The sequence below is a fragment of the Hypanus sabinus genome, chromosome 9, assembly GCF_030144855.1.
Source record: "Hypanus sabinus isolate sHypSab1 chromosome 9, sHypSab1.hap1, whole genome shotgun sequence".
Classification (NCBI taxonomy): domain Eukaryota; kingdom Metazoa; phylum Chordata; class Chondrichthyes; order Myliobatiformes; family Dasyatidae; genus Hypanus; species Hypanus sabinus.
In genome coordinates, this window is record NC_082714.1 from 1,394,108 (window position 1) to 1,413,387 (window position 19,280).

Below are 19,280 nucleotides of genomic sequence, written 5' to 3' on the forward strand. Positions count from 1 at the left end.
CATTGGACCTGATGGAGATGTTCATGGTGCTGGCGGGACCTGACGGAGACGTTCGCGATGTTGATTGGACCTGACGTAGACGTTCGGGATGATGATTGGACCTGACGGAGACGTTCGGGATGCTGTCGGGACCTGACGGAGACGTTCGGGATGCTGAATGTACCTGTCGGAGACGTTCAGTATTTTGATTGGACCTGACGGAGACGTTCGGGATTTTGATTGGACCTGACGGAGACGTTTGGGATCTTGACAGGACCAGACGGAGACGTTCGGGATGCTGACGGGTGCTGACGGGTGCTGACGGAGACGTTCTGGATGCTGATTGGACCTGACGGAGACGTTTGGGATCTTGACAGGACCAGACGGAGACGTTCGGGATGCTGACGGGTCCAGACGGAGACGTTCGGGGATGTTGTTTGGACCAGACGGAAACGTTCGGGATGTAGACGGGACCTGACGGAGTCATTCGGGATTTTGTTTGGACCTGACGGAGACGTTTGGGACGTTGACGGTACCTGATGGAGATGTTCGGGATGCTGTCGGGACCGTACGGAGACGTTCGGGATGTTGATTGGACCTGACGGAGACGTTCGGGATGCTGTCGGGACGTGACGGAGCCGTTCGGGATGCTGTCGGGACCTGACGGAGACGTTCAGGATGTTGATTGGACCTGATGGAGACGTTTGGCTTCCTGACGGAGTCGTTCGCGATGTTGATTGGACCTGATGGAGACGTTTGGGTTGCTGACGGGACCTGACGGAGACATTTGGGATGTTAACTGGACCTGACGGAGACGTTCGGGATGCTGTCGGGACCTGACGGAGATGTTCGGGATGCTGAATGGACCTGTCGGAGACGTTCGGGATGCTGTCGGGACCTGACGGAGATGTTCGGGATGCTGACTGGACCTGACCGAGACATTCGGGATGTTGACGGGACCTGATGGAGACGTTTGGGATGTTTATTGGACCCGATGGAGACGTTCTGGATGTTGGCGGGACCTGTCGGAGACGTTCGGGATTTTGATTGGACCTGACGGAGACGTTCGGGATTTTGATTGGACCTGACGGAGACGTTTGGGATGCTGTCGGGACCTGACGGAGATGTTCGGGATGCTGACTGGACCTGACCGAGACATTCGGGATGTTGACGGGACCTGATGGAGACGTTCGGGATGCTGACGGGACCTGACGGAGACATTCGGGATGCTGACCAGACCTGATGGAGATGTTCGGGATGTTGACGGGACCTGACGGAGTCATTTGGGATGCTGACGGAACCTGACGGAGACGTTCGGGATGTTGACGGGACCTGACGGAGACATTCGAGATGTTGACGGGAGTTGACAGAGACGTTCGGGATGCTGTCGGGACCGGACGGAGATGTTCAGGTGGCTGTCGGGACCTGACGGAGACGTTCCGCTGGCTGACTGTCAGCTATGGAGGCCAGGTCGATGGTTGTATTTAAGGCAGAGATTAATAGGTTCTTGATTGGACATGGCATCATTAGTTATGGGGAGAAGGATGGGAATTGGGGTTGACGAGGAGATAGAATAAAGGATCAGTTGTGAATGAATGGCAGAGCAGACTCGATGGGCCAGATTGCCTAATTCTGTAGGGGCAGGGTTTCAGATTTCTGGATTATTGGGACCTATATTGGGGCAGGTGTGACCTGTACAAAAAAGGACCGGTTGCGCTTGAATCCCAGGGGGACCAATATACTGGCAGGGAGGGTTGCTAAGGTTACGGGGGGTGGGGGAGGGGAGTTTAAACTAGAATTGTTGGTGGGTGAGAACTGAACTGAAGAGTCTGGAGAAGAGGTGGTTGGCTCACAAATAGAGAAAGCTTGGAGACAGTGTGTGAGGGAGGATAGGCAGGTGATAGAGACGGGACGCGCTCAGACCGACTGTTTGAGATGTGTCTATTTTAACGCAAGGAGTGTTGTGAACAAAGTGGATGAGCTTAGATAGTGGAGTTATGGTGTGGTGGCCATTACAGAGACTTGGATGGCTCAGGGACAGGATTGGTTACTTCAAGTGCCGGGTTTTAGATATTTCAGAAAGGACAGGTAGGAAGGCAAAAGAGGTGGAGGTGTGGCACTGTTGATCAGGGATGGTGTCACAGTTGCAGATAAGGTGGACATCATGGAGGGATTGTCTACAGAGTCTCTGTGGGTGGAAGTTAGGAACAGGAAGGGGTCAATAACTTTATTGGGTGTTTTTTATAGGTCGCCCAATAGTAACAGGGATATCAAGAAGCAGATAGGGGAACAGATCCTGGAAAAGTGTAATAATAACAGAGTTGTCATGATGGGAGATTTTTATTTCCCAAGTATCGATTGGCATCTCCCTACAGCAAGGGGTTTAGATGGGGTGGAGTTTGTTAAGTGTGTTCAGGAAGGTTTCTTGACACAATATATAGATAAGCCTACAAGAGGAGAGACTGTACTTGATTTGGTATTTGGAAATGAACCTGGTCAGGTGTCAGATCTCTCAGTGGGAGAGCATCTTGGAGATAGTGATCATAATTCTATCTCCTTTACAATAGCATTGCAGAGAGACAGGAACAGACAAATTAGGAAACCGTTTAACTGGAGTAAGGGAAATTATGAAGCTATCAGGCAGGTAATTGGAAGCTTAAATTGGGAACAGATGTTCTCAGGGAAAGGTATGGAAGAAATGTGGCAAATATTCAGGAAATATTTCCTGTAGAAGTAGTAGAGGCCAGTTCAGTTGTGTCATTTAAGGTAAAATTGGATAGGTATATGGACAGGAAAGGAGTGGAGGGTTATGGGCTGAGTGCGGGTAGGTGGGACTAGGTGAGATTAAGAGTTCGGCACGGACTAGGAGGGCCGAGATGGCCTGTTTCCGTGCTGTGATTGTTATATGGTTATATGGTTAATATTTTGTCAAGTTCTGTATAGGTACGTTCCAGTGAAACAGGGAAGTTATGGTAGGGTACAGGAACCATGGTGTACAAAGGCTGTAATAAATCTAGTCAAGAAGAAAAGAAAAGCTTACAAAACATTCAGAGACCTAGGTAATGTTAGATATTTAGAAGATTATAAGGCTAACAGGAAGGAGCTTAAAAAGGAAATTAGGAGAGCCAGAAGGAGCCATGAGAAGGCCTTGGGCGGCAGAATTAAGGAAAACCCCAAGGCATTCTACAAGTATGTGAAGAGCAAGAGGACAAGATGTGAAAGAATAGGACCAATCAAATGTGACAGTGGGAAAGTGTGTATGAAACCAGAGGTACTTTATGAATACTTTACTTCAGTATTCACTGTGGAAAAGGATTTTGGTGATTATAGTCTGACTTGCAGCGGACTGAAAAGCTTGAGCATGTAGATATTAAGGAAGAGGATGTGCTGGAGCTTTTGGAAAGCATCAGGTTGGATAAGTCGCTGGGACTGGATGAAATGTACCCCAGGCTACCGTGGGAGACGAGGGAGGAGATTGCTGAGCCTCTGGCGATGATCTTTGAATCATTAGTAGGGACGGGAGAGGTTCCGAAGGATTGCAGGGTTGCAGATGTTGTTCCTTTATTCAAGAAATGGAGTAGAGAAAGTCCAGGAAATTATAGACCAGTGAGTCTTACTTCAGTAGTTGTTAAGTTGACAGAGAAGATCCTGAGAGGAAGGACTTATGAACATTTGGAGAGGTATATTATGATCAGGAATAGTCAGCATGGCTTTGTTAAGGGCAGGTCATGCCTTACGAGCCTGATTGAATTTTTTGAGGATGTGACTAAACACACTGATGAAGGAAGAGCAGTAGGAGTAGTGTATATGGATTTCAGCAAGGCATTTGATAAGGTACCCCATGAAATGCTTATTGAGAAAGTAAGGAGGCATAGGATCCAAGGAGATATTGCTTTGTAGATCCAGAACTGGCTTGCCCACAGAAGGCAAAGAGTGGTTGTAGGTGGGTCATATTCTGCATGGAGGTCAGTGAACAGTGATGTGCCTCAGGAATCTGTCCTGGGACTCCTACTCTTTGTGATCTTTATCAATGACCTGGATGAGGAAGTGGAAGGATGGGTTAGTAAGTTTGCTGATGACACAAAGGTTGGAGGTGTTGTGGATAGTGTGGAGGGCTGCCAGAGGTTACAGCAGGACTTTGATAGGATGTAAAACTGGGCTGAGAAGAGGCAGATGGAGTTCAACCCAGATAAGTGTGAAGTGGTTCATTTTGGTAGTTCAAATATGGTGGCAGAATATAGTATTAATGGTAAGGCTCTTGGCAGTGGGGAGGATCAGAGGGATCTTGGGGTCTGAGTACATAGGCGTTGATCGTGTGGATAGTCAGAGGCTTTCTCCCAGGGCTGAAATGGCTGCCACAAGAGGGCACAGGTTTGAGGTGCTGGGGAGTAGGTACAGAGGAGATGTCAGGGGTAAATTTTTTATGCAGAGAGTGGTGAGTGCAGCCGGCAACGGTGGTGAAGGTGGATACGATATGGTTTTTTAAGAGACTTTCAGATAGGTACATGGAGCTTAGAAAAATAGAGAGCTATGGGTAAGCCTAGTAATTTCTAAGGTAGGGACATGTTCGGCACAACTTTGTGGGCCGAAGGGCCTGTATTGTGCTGTAGGTTTTCTATGTTTTTATGTTTCTACTTCTATGTCTTATGGTCTTACTTCATCCTCCCTCACTCACCCACTCCCCTCACCTGGTCTCACCTATCACCTTCTAGCTTGTCCTCCTTCCCCTCCCTCTACTTCCTTATTCTGGTTTCTTCCCTCTTCTTTTCCAGTCCAGATGAAAGGTCTTGAAGTGAAAAGTCAATTTTTTATTCCTCTCCACTTCCTGGAGCTCCTCCAACAGTTTGTGTGTGTTACTCTGGATTTGCAGCATTTGCAGAATCTCTTGTTTGTATGCGATTTATCCAAAGGCCCTGCTCACCAAGTAGTCTTAATGACACAATACCAGATCTAAACTACTCTGCTCCCTCGCTAGTTCCTCAACTCACTGTCCCAGGAAATCACCAGTCATACAGTCAATAAATCTCCCCTTCTCACAGTTACTACAGATCACATTTGCCCAGCCTATACATGAAGTCACATCCCTGCAATCACCGTATGACCTCTCTTATATCCACTATCCACTCTAACTCTCCAACCTATAGCAACCTCTGCAAATCCATCACTGACAATCCCATCAACTCTCCCCTGAACGTGACTCCACTTCTTCTTCTGATTTGAAGCCTTTCTCCACTTACCTATCTCATTTTCCACTCTGCTTCTTCTAGACGTTAAGCATCCTGGAGTAATTAAAACTCATCTTTGCAGTTGCATCCCTACAATGACACATTCATTCCTTCTTCTCGGACTATGGATTCACATATCTTGTTAGAAATGTATGTGTTTAGATAAAGCATCTCTGCCTGCGTTCATCACCACCTCTCTGCTCTTGAAATGTTTATAACTTTGTTTACAAGTGTATGCTGATATTTACGTACAGATGCATACTTTATTCCATATCTGTACTTCTAACTTTATAATTGTTGAACGTTGCTTTTTGGTGCATGTTGTGCCAACACACCACAGCAAATTCCTAAAACATTTAGATGTAGTATTTTGAAATTGGAGTTTAGCGGGGGTGTTGGGGAGGGTGGGTCGAGGGTAGAAAAGTGGGAGTGAGAGGTTAATTAATTAGTCATAATGGAATGACAGAGCAGACTTGATGGGCCTAATTTTGCTCCTATGTTTTATCATCTTATATGGCAATTAAAGTTGAGCTTTTGAACCACCTGTATGACCTGGCATTTCTGTGGTGTGAGCTGAAGCCTTGAAGGTGCAGGACAGCTGTGATGTGACATGTCGAAGCCAAATCGAGGCAGCAGGGCCTGAGGCTTCTGGTACTGAGGGAGAGAAGCAAAAAGCCATACCAGGCTGGCAACAATTATCCGGTTGTATAGCGCACCCCAAACTCCTAAAATACATTGGCATTGACATTGATGGGTGGGGGTGGGGGGAATCTACCAAAGTTCCCACAACCAACATTGACTTACGTCAGGGAATATTTCATCAACTGAGGAAGACATAGCAGAAATGTGGAAGGTGTTATAAGATTTCAGATCTTTCTTACCAGTTTAAAAAGCATGGATCATTTACAATTAATAACTGTGGTTATTACACTGAACACCACAGGCTGCTTTCTCTCTGTTGTGCAAACAGACATCCCTGCCCAGTTACCTGATGCCCCTGAATTCACCACATCACCCCTACAGGGCCAGCCAGCAGCCACAAGCACCAAGCCCTAATTGCAGTCCCATCCCAACAACTGCTCCCCCCTCAGCCTAGCAGCTGGAAGTCAATCATTGGCGTTAGTGAATGTCCAGCAAATGATTGATACGAACAGTGGGAAGGGTGGGATTAAGGTGTCTGAGGCTGGGGTAGAGAAGCAGGTTTCAGCGGAGAGTCAGGATGTGCAGGAAGGAAAGAATTAGAACCGCAGGGGGTCTCTCAGTAGAGCTGGAGAGAGGTTAATTAAACGTAGCTACAGCAGTCCCTGTGGGATCACACTTACCAATCCAAGCTGAGTGAGCGTTGGCGGGGATGGAACCAGGGTGGGGGTTCTTCACTCACTGCGACAACCCTGTCCTTGTGCCTAAGCCACACAGCCAGTCTCACCTTACTGCTCTCCAGCCTGATGAGGGAGTAGAAGTCACCGGTTAACTCCACCACTTCACTGCCTGGTAATTAGAGAGCATATCTTCTGAAGATAGGTTGAGCAATCTTTTCTCTTTGGAGTGAAGGAGGATGAGAGGTAACTGGATAGAGTGTGTAGGATGATAAGAGGCATAGCTCGAGTGGACAGTCAGTAACTTCTTCCCAGGGTGGAAATGGAAATGGACAAAATTTTAAGGTAATCACAGGAAGGTATGGGGTGGGGTGGGGGGGGGGGGGGGATGTCAGAGGTAGGTTTTCTACAGAGTTATGGAATGTGCTGCCAGGGGTGATGGTAGAGACAGACACATTAGGGACTTTTAAGAGGTGTTTAGATTGGCAAACGGATGGAAGAAAAATGGAGGGCTATATAGGAGAAACAGATTAGATTGGTTTTAGAGTAGGTTAAAAGGTTGGTACAATATTGTGAGCCAAAAAGCCTAAACTATAGTCCTGGAGCTCCTGTTCTATATTCCATGCCTGCCAGAGTAGAGGAGGGATGAGGGGCTGGGGACCCAGCTCATCACAGAACTGGAAATCACAGTGACTTCCCACACCCTACAGTGGATGAGCAGAAGATCTTTCAACACATTAAGACTCTCCAAAACCACAGCTGCTGAAGGCTAAACAGTTTGGTTCAGTATCTCCTGGAGAATTTCGTGCTTATACCAATACCTCAATCCAGTTCTCACAAACTTCACTATCTTTCTGAAGGCAGCACTCAGACCATATTCTCTGGGCATCCTGTCTGACAAACCTTCTTATGAGGACCAGGATGACCCAGCCCTGGAAACAAGGACATGGTTCCTCTCACCTCAGGACCATCTCAGGCTGGCCTGGTCATCACAACATCAAACTCCAAACCCAACATCTCCCACCCACAGCCAGGTGGGCTGGCTGAGGATACCCAGAGGCTCACGTTCCTGCACACAGCTCCCCTTCGACCTGGCAGGAAGTGCTCCTGGAAGGTCACCATAAGCCCTCAGCGTTGCCAAAGAAACTGCCTGGAGCAGAGGGAAATGAAGGATGACCTCACTGAAGTATATGAAATCATAGGGGTTATGGGCGTGCCGGATAGCCATAGTCTTTTCCCTAGGGTAGGGGAGTCCAAAACCAGAAGGGAGAGATTGAAAAGAGGTTTGAGAGGTAACTTCTTTACACCAAGGCCAGTGAGCACCTGGAACGAGCTTCCAGAGGAACTGGTTGAGGCAGGTACAATTGCAACATTTAAGAGGTGTTTGGATAGATACATGGAAAGGGCGGGGGCAAACACAGGCATCTGGGACTAACAGGGTAATGCTGATGTCAGCTGGACAAGGTTTTGGTTAGGCCACATATGGAGCACAGTGGACAGTTCCAGTCACCAAACTACGACACTTGTGGGTAATATAGTCTAGAGAGGGTTTTGAATGGAACAGAGAGCTGCGGTTATAAGGAGAGATTGGATAGGCTGTTTGTTCTCACTGCAATGTAGGAGGCTGAGGGCTGACCCAGTTAGTACCCCAGTGAGGGCAAACCTAGTCTGTTTGGATTGGTTCAGAATCTCCATCAGCACACGTGCACCACAAAGCTGTGTGCTTAGACCCCTGATCTACTCACTTTACACTGATGACTGGTGAATTAAGTTCAGCTCCAGTGCTATGTTTAAGTTTGCCAATGACACCACAGTCAACTAAATCAAAGATGACGACAAATTGGCATATAGGAGGGAGACTGAAAATCCGGCTGAGTGGTGCCACAACAAAACCTCTCATTCAATGTCAGCAAGAGATGATTATTGACTTCAGGAGGAGCAAATCAGAGGTCTATGAGCCTTTTCTCATCGGGGTCAGAGGTTGAGAGAATCTATAGCTTTAAATTCCTTGGTATTAACATATAGGAGGATTTGTTCAGGGACCAGCACATAAATGCCATCACAAAGGTGGCTTGATAGCATATCCACTGTCTTACAAATTTGTGTAGGTTCAACATGTCACCAAAAACTTGGGCAGATTTCTATAGATGCACAGTGGAGAGTAACCTGACTGGTTGCATCATGGCTTGATATGGAAACACAGTATCCAGGAATGGAAAAGCCTACAGAAAGTGTCTATCACAATGATTTCCCCACCATTGTGCACATCTACATGGAGCACAGCCATAAGAAAGCAGCATCCATTATTAAAGACCCCCACCAGCCAGGCTATGCCCTCTTTTTACTACTACCATCAGACAGGAGGCACAGAAGCCTCAGGTCCCACACCACCAGGTTCAGGAACAGTTATTACCCCTCAACCATCAGGCTCCTGAACCAGTGTGGAGAACTTCAATCCCCTCAACTCTGATCTGATTCTACAACCTATAGACTCACTTCCAATGGTTTTACAACTCAAGTTTTCAGGATTACTTATATTTACACAATTTATCTGCTTTTGCATATTGGTTGTCCATCAGTCTCTGTTTGTTTATGTATAGTTGGAAAATTGTTTTATTTCTGTAAATGCCCACAAGAATATGAATCTCAGGTTAGTGTATAATGACATATAGCTACTTTGATAATAAATTTACTTTGAAGTTTAAGTGAAAGAGTTTTATAAACTATGAGACTTAGATACCATAGATAGAGACTTTTCCTCAGAGCAGTGTAATGTGGAACTAGATACAGGTTTAAGGTGAGGGAGGAGAGATACAAAGGGGACAGGGTGTAGATTTGTTCACAGGGTAGTGGGTATCTCAAACAAGCTGCCAAAGGAGGTAGTGGAGACTACAATAGTTGAAAGGTGCTTGTACAGGAGAGATACAACCGAATGCAAGCAAATAGAATCAGTGTAGATAGGCACCTCAGCTAGCAGGAAGAATGTGGGCAGAAAGGCCAGTCTCTACACTATACATTTCCATGACTCCATGACAGGATCTGGAGAAGAGGGTCGGGAGTTGGACTGTTAGATCGATCTTATACAGGGCCAGAACAGACCTGATGGACCAAATGGCTTCCTTCTCATTGTAAACATTCTGTGATTTTTGTCAGCTCTTCAGCTTAAGGTGGTGTGACTAACCCTCAACAACAGAAACACTCAGCAGGTCAGGTAACATCTGTGGGGAGAAATATGGAGGCAACCATCCAGTCAGGAAGGCTTTGCTGCTTCAGTGAAAGGAATAGACACAAAATATTAACTGCACTCCTTTCTCTGTGAATGCTGCCTGACCTGCGGAGTATCTCCACCATTTCAACTTTCCAGTATTTGCAGTTTACATATTTTGCCTCACAGATCCATTCTCTTGCCAGCTGGCTGTGATTTGTGCAACACTGAGTCACTCTGTCTCAGAGATAACAAGGTTTTCCTCACAGAGAGTTGGGGTACAGGCCCGTGGTGAGGTCTTCTCTCACAGAGAGTTGGGGTACAGGGAAGTGGTGAGCTCTTCTCTCACAGAGTTGGGGTACAGGGTTGTTGTGAGCTCAGGTCCTCACAGAGAGTTTGGGTACAGGCCCGTGGTGAGGTCTTCTCTCACACAGGGTTGGGGTACAGGCCCGTGGTGAACTCAGTTCCTCACAGAGTTGGGGTACAGGGTTGTTGTGAGCTCAGGTCCTCACAGAGAGTTTGGGTACAGGCCCGTGGTGAGGTCTTCTCTCACACAGGGTTGGGGTACAGGCCCGTGGTGAACTCAGTTCCTCACAGAGTTGGGGTACAGGATTGTTGTGAGCTCAGGTCCTCACAGAGAGTTTGGGTACAGGCCCGTGGTGAGGTCTTCTCTCACACAGGGTTGGGGTACAGGCCCGTGGTGAACTCAGTTCCTCACAGAGTTGGGGTACAGGGTTGTTGTGAGCTCAGGTCCTCACAGAGAGTTTGGGTACAGGCCCGTGGTGAGGTCTTCTCTCACACAGGGTTGGGGTACAGGCCCGTGGTGAACTCAGTTCCTCACAGAGTTGGGGTACAGGATTGTTGTGAGCTCAGGTCCTCACAGAGAGTTTGGGTACAGGCCCGTGGTGAGATCACTCTCTCACAGGGTTGGGGTACAGGCCCGTGGTGAACTCAGTTCCTCACAGAGTTGGGGTACAGGGCTGTTGTGAGCTCTTTTCTCACAGAGAGATGGGGTACAGGCCCGTGGTGAGCTCTTTTCTCACAGAGAGTTGGGGTACAGGGCTGTTGTGAGCTCAGTTCCTCACAGAGAGTTGGGGTACAGGCCCGTGGTGAGCTCTTTTCTCACAGAGAGTTGGGGTACAGGCCCATGGTGAGCTCACTCTCTCACAGAGTTGGGGTACAGGCCCATGGTGAGCTCACTCTCTCACAGAGTTGGGGTACAGGATTGTTGTGAGCTCAGGTCCTCACAGAGAGTTTGGGTACAGGCCCGTGGTGAGATCACTCTCTCACAGAGTTGGGGTACAGGCCCGTGGTGAGGTCTTCTCTCACACAGGGTTGGGGTACAGGGTTGTTGTGAGCTCTTCTCTCACAGAGTGTTGGGGTACAGGCCCGTGGTGAACTCAGTTCCTCACAGGGTTGGGGTACAGGGCCGTGGTGTGCTCTTCTCTCACAGAGGGTTGGGGTACAGGGCTGTTGTGAGCTCAGTTCCTCACAGAGTTGGGGTACAGGGCTGTTGTGAGCTCTTTTCTCACAGGGAGTTGGGGTACAGGGCTGTTGTGAGCTCTTCTCTCACAGAGGGTTGGGGTACAGGGCTGTTGTGAGCTCTTTTCTCACAGAGAGTTGGGGTACAGGCCCGTGGTGAACTCAGTTCCTCACAGAGTTGGGGTACAGGCCCGTGGTGAGCTCTTCTCTCACAGAGTGTTGGGGTACAGGGTTGTTGTGAGCTCAGTTCCTCACAGGGAGTTGGGGTACAGGCCCGTGGTGAGATCACTCTCTCACAGGGTTGGGGTACAGGCCCATGATGAGCTCTTCTCTCACAGAGGGTTGGGGTACAGGCCCGTGGTGAGCTCAGTTCCTCACAGAGTTAGGGTACAGGGCTGTTGTGAGCCCAGTTCCTCACAGAGTTGGGGTACAGGGCTGTTGTGAGCTCTTCTCTCACAGAGGGTTGGGGTACAGGGCTGTTGTGAGCCCAGTTCCTCACAGAGTTGGGGTACAGGGCTGTTGTGAGCTCTTCTCTGACAGAGGGTTGGGGTACAGGGCTGTTGTGAGCCCAGTTCCTCACAGGGAGTTGGGGTACAGGGCCGTGGTGTGCTCTTCTCTCACAGAGGGTTGGGGTACAGGGCTGTTGTGAGCCCAGTTCCTCACAGGGAGTTGGGGTACAGGGCCGTGGTGTGCTCTTCTCTCACAGAGAGTTGGGGTACAGGGCTGTTGTGAGCCCAGTTCCTCACAGAGAGTTTGAGTACAGGCACATAGTGAGGTCTTCTCTCACAGAGTTGGGGTAACAGGCCCGTGGTTGGCTCAACTTCCTTCCTGCTGTATAGGTAGAAGGCTCCACTTGGTTCCATTGCTAAACCAAGAGATCAGGTAGCAAGGTGGTGTGAAAAGTGACAGGAAAAAGCCACTTAAATGATGGATGGTTGACCCTGGGCTGGGTATGTGGTAGACACTGTGAACCTCCCTCGACTGTGCAAATATACAATGAGCTTTGCCTCGACTGCTGGAAAATCCCAGACCTGTATTCTTATTCACCAGGACCACCACTGCCACCAGACAGACCGGATCTCCCTCAAACAGTATAGAAGAACAGAACAGCACAAGAGAAAACTGAGTGAGATAACGAGGGAGTGAGGGAACAAGGGAGTGAGGGAGTGAAAGCAACAGTGCAAGACAAGAATTGTCCAGAGCTCACTGCAGTCCCCTGGCTGTGAGAAGGGCCCCTCGCAACAACCGGATACTTCCCATTACCCTGACACGGTCCCCGGCTGCATGCACTCCAGACTTCAGGCTGTATGCACCCCAAACCCCAGGTCATACACACTCCAGCCCTGACCCGACACCCAAGCTGTATGCATCCCAGTCTCTGGGATGTACACGCACCAGCATTGGCCCAGATTCAGCCGTATGCACCCCCAGGCCATATGCAGCCCGTCACCACCCCTGCCCCGGCCCCACGGCCATATGCACCCTCGCCCCCCAGGACATATGCCCACCCCCGCCATACGCAGCTCAGATCCCCAGCCGTATGCATACCAGCACTGACCTGGGCCTCCAGCCATACACATCCCAGTCCCCGGGTCATATGCACCCCAGCACTGAACCAGACCCCGGGGCATACGCCACCCGGCACTGACCCTGCACCGGCCTCCCAGCTGTACGCACTCCATCCCCCTGGCTGTACACACATCAGCACTGACCCAGACCCCAGACCATATGCATCCTGGCATTGACCCTGCACCGGCCTCCCAGCTGTACGCACTCCATCCCCCTGGCTGTACACACCCCAGCACTGACCCAGACCCCAGACCATACGCCACCCGGCACTGACCCTGCACCGGCCTCCCAGCTGTACGCACTCCATCCCCCTGGCTGTACACACCCCAGCACTGACCCAGACCCCAGACCATATGCATCCCGGCACTGACCCTGCACCGGCCTCCCAGCTGTACGCACTCCATCCCCCTGGCTGTACACACCCCAGCACTGACCCAGACCCCAGACCATATGCATCCCAGCACTGACCCTGCACCGGCCTCCCAGCTGTACGCACTCCATCCCCCTGGCTGTACACACCCCAGCACTGACCCAGACCCCAGACCATACGCATCCCGGCATTGACCCTGCACCGGCCTCCCAGCTGTACGCACTCCATCCCCCTGGCTGTACACACCCCAGCACTGACCCAGACCCCAGACCATACGCATCTCGGCACTGACCCTGCACCGGCCTCCCAGCTGTACGCACTCCATCCCCCTGGCTGTACACACCCCAGCACTGACCCAGACCCCAGACCATATGCATCTCGGCACTGACCCTGCACCGGCCTCCCAGCTGTACGCACTCCATCCCCCTGGCTGTACACACCCCAGCACTGACCCAGACCCCAGACCATACGCATCTCGGCACTGACCCTGCACCGGCCTCCCAGCTGTACGCACTCCATCCCCCTGGCTGTACACACATCAGCTCTGACCCAGACCCCAGACCATATGCATCCCGGCACTGACCCTGCACCGGCCTCCCAGCTGTACGCACTCCATCCCCCTGGCTGGACACACATCAGCTCTGACCCAGACCCCAGACCATATGCATCCCGGCACTGACCCTGCACCGGCCTCCCAGCTGTACGCACTCCAACCCCCTGGCTGTACACACCCCAGCACTGACCCAGACCCCAGACCATACGCATCCCGGCATTGACCCTGCACCGGCCTCCCAGCTGTACGCACTCCATCCCCCTGGCTGTACACACCCCAGCACTGACCCAGACCCCAGACCATATGCATCTCGGCACTGACCCTGCACCGGCCTCCCAGCTGTACGCACTCCATCCCCCTGGCTGTACACACCCCAGCACTGACCCAGACCCCAGACCATACGCATCTCGGCACTGACCCTGCACCAGCCTCCCAGCTGTACGCACTCCATCCCCCTGGCTGTACACACATCAGCTCTGACCCAGACCCCAGACCATATGCATCCCGGCACTGACCCTGCACCGGCCTCCCAGCTGTACGCACTCCATCCCCCTGGCTGTACACACCCCAGCACTGACCCAGACCCCAGACCATACGCCACCCGGCACTGACCCTGCACCGGCCTCCCAGCTGTACGCACTCCATCCCCCTGGCTGTACACACCCCAGCACTGACCCAGACCCCAGACCATACGCATCTCGGCACTGACCCTGCACCGGCCTCCCAGCTGTACGCACTCCATCCCCCTGGCTGTACACACCCCAGCACTGACCCAGACCCCAGACCATATGCATCCTGGCATTGACCCTGCACCGGCCTCCCAGCTGTACGCACTCCATCCCCCTGGCTGTACACACATCAGCACTAACCCGGCCCCTAGACCATACGCACCCCAGCAATGATCTGGCCCCTAGACCCCAGGCCATATGCATCCTGAAATTGACCCACCCCCCCAGACCCCTGGCCAAGCTCTGACCGTCCCCCGGGACCCCAGGCCATAAGCTCCCCAGCCCCTGGGCCTGTGGGCCATATGCAGCCCATCACTGCCCCCACCCCAGCCCTACGGCCATATGCACCCTGGTCTCCAGGACGTACGTTCCCCTGCACTGACCACACCCCCCCTCACCCCAAGCCATACGCATCCCAGTCCACGGGCTGTATGCACCCCGGCACTGAGCCAGACCTGGGGCTGTATGCACCCTAACACTGCCCCTCCCTGGCCCTGGCCTCCTGTGCGTACGCGCTCCCCACACTTCCCCTGATCCAGTCCACCGGTCACACACACCCCAGCCCCAAAGGCCATATAAACCCTGGCACTGACCTGGACCCTGGACTGTATGCACCCCGGCACAGCCTCTGCCCCAGCCTCCCAGCCATATATACCCTAGCCCCTGGCCCATACACCTCCTGCACTGACCCAGCTGCCGACACTGCCCCTGATCCAGTCTCCCAGCCATACACACTCCAGATTCCAGGCCACACACACCTCGGCACTGACCCAGCCCCCTGGCCGTACATTCCCCAGTTCTCGGGCCATAGGCTCCCTTGCCCCTGGGCCATTTATACCACAGCCCCCAGGCTGAACACACTGCCGTACTGCCACAATACCCAAGCCGCACACACCCTGGTACTGCCCAGCCCTCGGGCCATATGCACCTCTGTACTGCCCCAGTATTCTGGCTATACCCACCCACAGCCCAGCCCTGAGGCTATTTAACTGCTACTGTCCCACAGCCAGTCACAGGCTTCCCTCACACACTGAGCACCTTACATTGTATTGGAAGACTCTGGGTTGCCTCGGCTTCTGCGGTGTTTTAACGGTCTGGTCCTGTCCTGGTCTGAGCAGAGACGGGTCATCTCTCAGGAGACTTCAGGCCATACCAACACCGCATCACACACTCCATCCACCGACTATCTGGGCTGGAGTAGAGACACTGACCTAACTCCTCCCCACACAGGAAGCTCTGATCACCATGGCCATGCTTGCGATGCATAAACTGGAACAGATATTGTTATCTGAGACCCACTTTTTGAGGAGACATCATTTCAAAGCACAATTTGTTAAATGAACGCAGTTCCCACTCCATACTATGCATCCCCTTCCTTGGTTATGTACTCCATCTCTCTCTCCCACTCCAATGCTGTCCGCTCTTATCTCTGCCTGTCTACAGTCCGATATCAAGAACCTCAGATCCTTGTGCTGGGGACTGTAGCAAGACTCCTGGGCCAAGACCAACACCTGTGAGCGTCTGCCAGTACAGGCAGACCCTCTGCCTGTCTCTCTCCGCACCAGATGCCATTCCCAATGAGATGCACTCACCTGTGACCAGCTCTCCCCTCCCTCTCCACCACAGGTCTGGGATTTCCTTTAGCGTCTGGCTGCTCACACCAGCCACTTCCCGGCCGGGTAACAGCAGGGGTAGCCAATGGGAGAGAATGCCTGTTCCGGAGCTGGGAGACACATTCCTGCACCACATCACCAACACTTGCTGTATATTTTATTTCTTTTCAAAGCTTGCTCCCATGGTGATGAGATTAGTCAAAAAAGCAGTTATCACGTGACCTAAATTCCTCCAGTGAAGGATTGTCCCTCTGCTCTTTTACATAATGACTCAGTATTGTTCTGTGTCTGGCTCATACTAACACTTGCACACAGAAACACTCACAATCACGTTCACACACAGACACTCACACTCACATACACACCCAGACACAGACAACACAACACAGTGAGCAGAGACCAGTGACTGAGTAAATGTTCCTGAAGACACCAAGTGAAAAGCAGTTACAACTGAAAGAATTATTCTCCTAACCAGAACTGGATCATGGAGTTACAGTAACAGTTTCAGGACAGGAGAAAAGCCAACTGTTTTTGGATCTCCCAGAGAAGTCAGCTCATTCACAGACTTTGCAACGATTCCATTATCCAAATCAGGTTTAATATTATCTTTATATTAATATTAATATTATTTAATAGGTTGTGAAATTTGTTTTGTGACAGCAGTACATTGCAATACATAAAAACATAGAAAACCTACAACACAGTACAGGCCCTTCGGCCCACAAAGCTGTGCTGAACATGTCCTTACCTTAGAGATTACCTAGACTTACCCATAGCCCTCTATTTTATCTGAGCTCCAAGTACCTGTCCAGGAGTCTCTTAAAAGACCCTATTGTATCCACCTCCACCACCGTCGCCAGCAGCCCATTGCACGCACTCACCACTGTGTTAAAAACCTACCCCTGACATCTCCTCTGTACCAACTTCCAAGCACCATACATTACAACTATGCCCTCTCATGTTAGACCTGTGTCCTCTTGTGGCAACCATTTCAGCCCTGTGAAAAATCCTCTGACTATCCACATGATCAATGCCTCTCATCATCTTATACACCTCTGTCAGGTCACCTCTCAACATCCATCGGTCCAAGGAGAAAAGGCTGAGTTCACTCAGCCTATTCTCATTAGGCATGCTCCCCAATCCAGGCAATGTCCTTGTAAATCTCCTCTGTACCCTTTCTATGGTTTTCACATTCTTCCTATAGTGAGGTGACCTGAACTGAGCACAGTACTCCCAGTGGGGTCTGACCAGGGTCCTATATAGCTGCAACATCACCTCTTGGCTCCAAAACTCAATCCCACGATTGATGAAGACCAATGCACTGTATGCTTTCTTATCCACAGAGTTAACCTGCGCAGCAACTTTGAGTGTCCAATGGACTTGGACCCAAGATCCCTTGGTTCCTCCACACTGCCAAGAGTCTTACCATTAATACTATATTCTGCCATCATATTTGGCTTACCAAAATGAACCACTTCACACTTATCTAGGTTGAACCCCAATCTGCCACTTCTCAGCCCAGTTTTGGAACCTATCAATGTCCCGTTGTAACCTCTGACAGCCCTCCACACTATCCACAACACCCCCAACCTTTGTGTCATCAGCAAATTTACTAACCCATCCCTCCAGTTCTTCATCAAGGTAATTTATAAAAATCACGAAGAGTAGGGGTCCCAGAACAGATTCTTGAGGCACACCACTGGTGACTGACTTCCATGCAGAATATGACCCCTCTACAACCACTCTTTGCCTTCTGTGGGCAAGCCAGTTCTGGATCCACAAAGCCATGTCCCCTTGGATCCCCGGCCTCCTTACTTTCTCAATAAGCCTGGCATGGGGTACCTTGTCAAATGCCTTGCTGAAATCCATATATACTACATCTACTGCTCTTCCTTCATCAATGTGTTTAGTCACATCCTCAAAAAATTCAATCAAGCTCGTAAGGCATGATCTGCCTTTGACAAAGCCATGCTGACTATTCCTAATCATATGATGCCTCTCCACATGTTCATAAATCACACCTCTCAGGATCTTACCAACCACTGAAGTAAGACTCACTGGTCTATAATTTCCTTGGCTACCTCTACTCCCTTCCTTGAATAAGGGAACAACATCTGCAACCCTCCAATCCTCTGGAACCTCTCCTGTCCCCAATGAAGATGCAAAGATCATCACCAGAGGCTCAGCAATCTTCTCCCTCACCTCCCACAGTAGCCTGGGGTTCATCTCGTCCAGTCCCAGTGACTTATTCAACTTGATGCTTTCTAAAAGCTCCAGCACATCCTCTTTCTTAATATCTACATGCTCAAGCTTTTCAGTCCACAGTAAGTCATCCCTACAATTGCCAAGATCCTTTTCTGTAGTGAATACTGAAGCAAAATACTCACTAAGACCTTTACAAACTCTTCCAGTTCCATACACACTTTTCCACTGTCACACTTGATTGGTCCTATTCTCTCACGTCTTATCCTCTTGCTCTTCACATACTTGTAGAATGCCTTGGGGTTTTCCTTAATCCTGCTCACCAAGGCCCCTTCTGGCTCTCCTAATTTCATTCTTAATCTCCTTCCTGCTAGCCTTATAGTCTTCTAGATCTCTATCATTGCCTAGTTTTTTGAACCTTTCGTAAACTCTTCTTCTTGACTAGATTTACAACAGCCTTTGTACACCACCGTTCTGGTACCTTACCAGCCATTCCCTATCTCATTGGAATATATCTATGTAGAACTCCACGCAAACATAATAATAAAAAAATATATAAATTACAATACAGGTAAGTATTTATAAAAATATTTAAGTAGTGCAAAATAGTGAGGAGGTATTCATGGGTTCATTGTCCATTCAGTAATCTGATGGCAGTGGGGAAAAGCTGTTCCTGAAGTACTGAGTGTGAGTCTTCAGTCTCCTGTACCTCTTCCATGATGATAGCAATGAGAAGAAGGCATGTCCTGGGTGACAGGGGTCCTTAACGATAGATGCCATCTTTTTGAGGTATTATCATTAGCAAACAGTCCCAACTTCCATACCATCCTTTTTGCTCCTGTTGGTGCCTGGCAGGGTTCCCAAAGGCCCATCAAGTAATGGGTGTCATGGTAAACCCCAGCTCTCCTCCACAACCCTGCCCTCACGGTTCTGCAGATTCAGATTCAGATTTATTTATCATGTGTATATTGAAACCTACAGTGAAATGTGTCATTTGTGTTAACAACCAATACACCCAACGCTGTGCCGGGGCAGCCT

General features: G+C 50.1%; 1 protein-coding gene across 2 annotated transcripts in view; it reads right to left on the bottom strand.

The window, feature by feature from the left end:
- LOC132398992 (ankyrin-repeat and fibronectin type III domain-containing 1-like) overlaps nucleotides 1-19,280 on the bottom strand; it is a 755,630-nt gene that overhangs the window by 252,133 nt on the left and 484,217 nt on the right. Inside the window, exons 1-2 of one of the 2 annotated variants that reach the window (XM_059978831.1) lie at nucleotides 16,020-16,185; nucleotides 6,527-6,646 (exon numbers count right to left, since the gene is read on the bottom strand). Coding sequence is in view for 1 of the 2 variants with exons in the window: in XM_059978830.1 (XP_059834813.1) it covers nucleotides 6,527-6,646 (120 nt within the window). In the remaining variant the exon portion in view is untranslated. Of the gene's footprint in view, nucleotides 1-6,526; nucleotides 6,647-16,019; nucleotides 16,186-19,280 lie in introns of those variants that run through there. The other variant, XM_059978830.1, reaches the window with a different exon arrangement.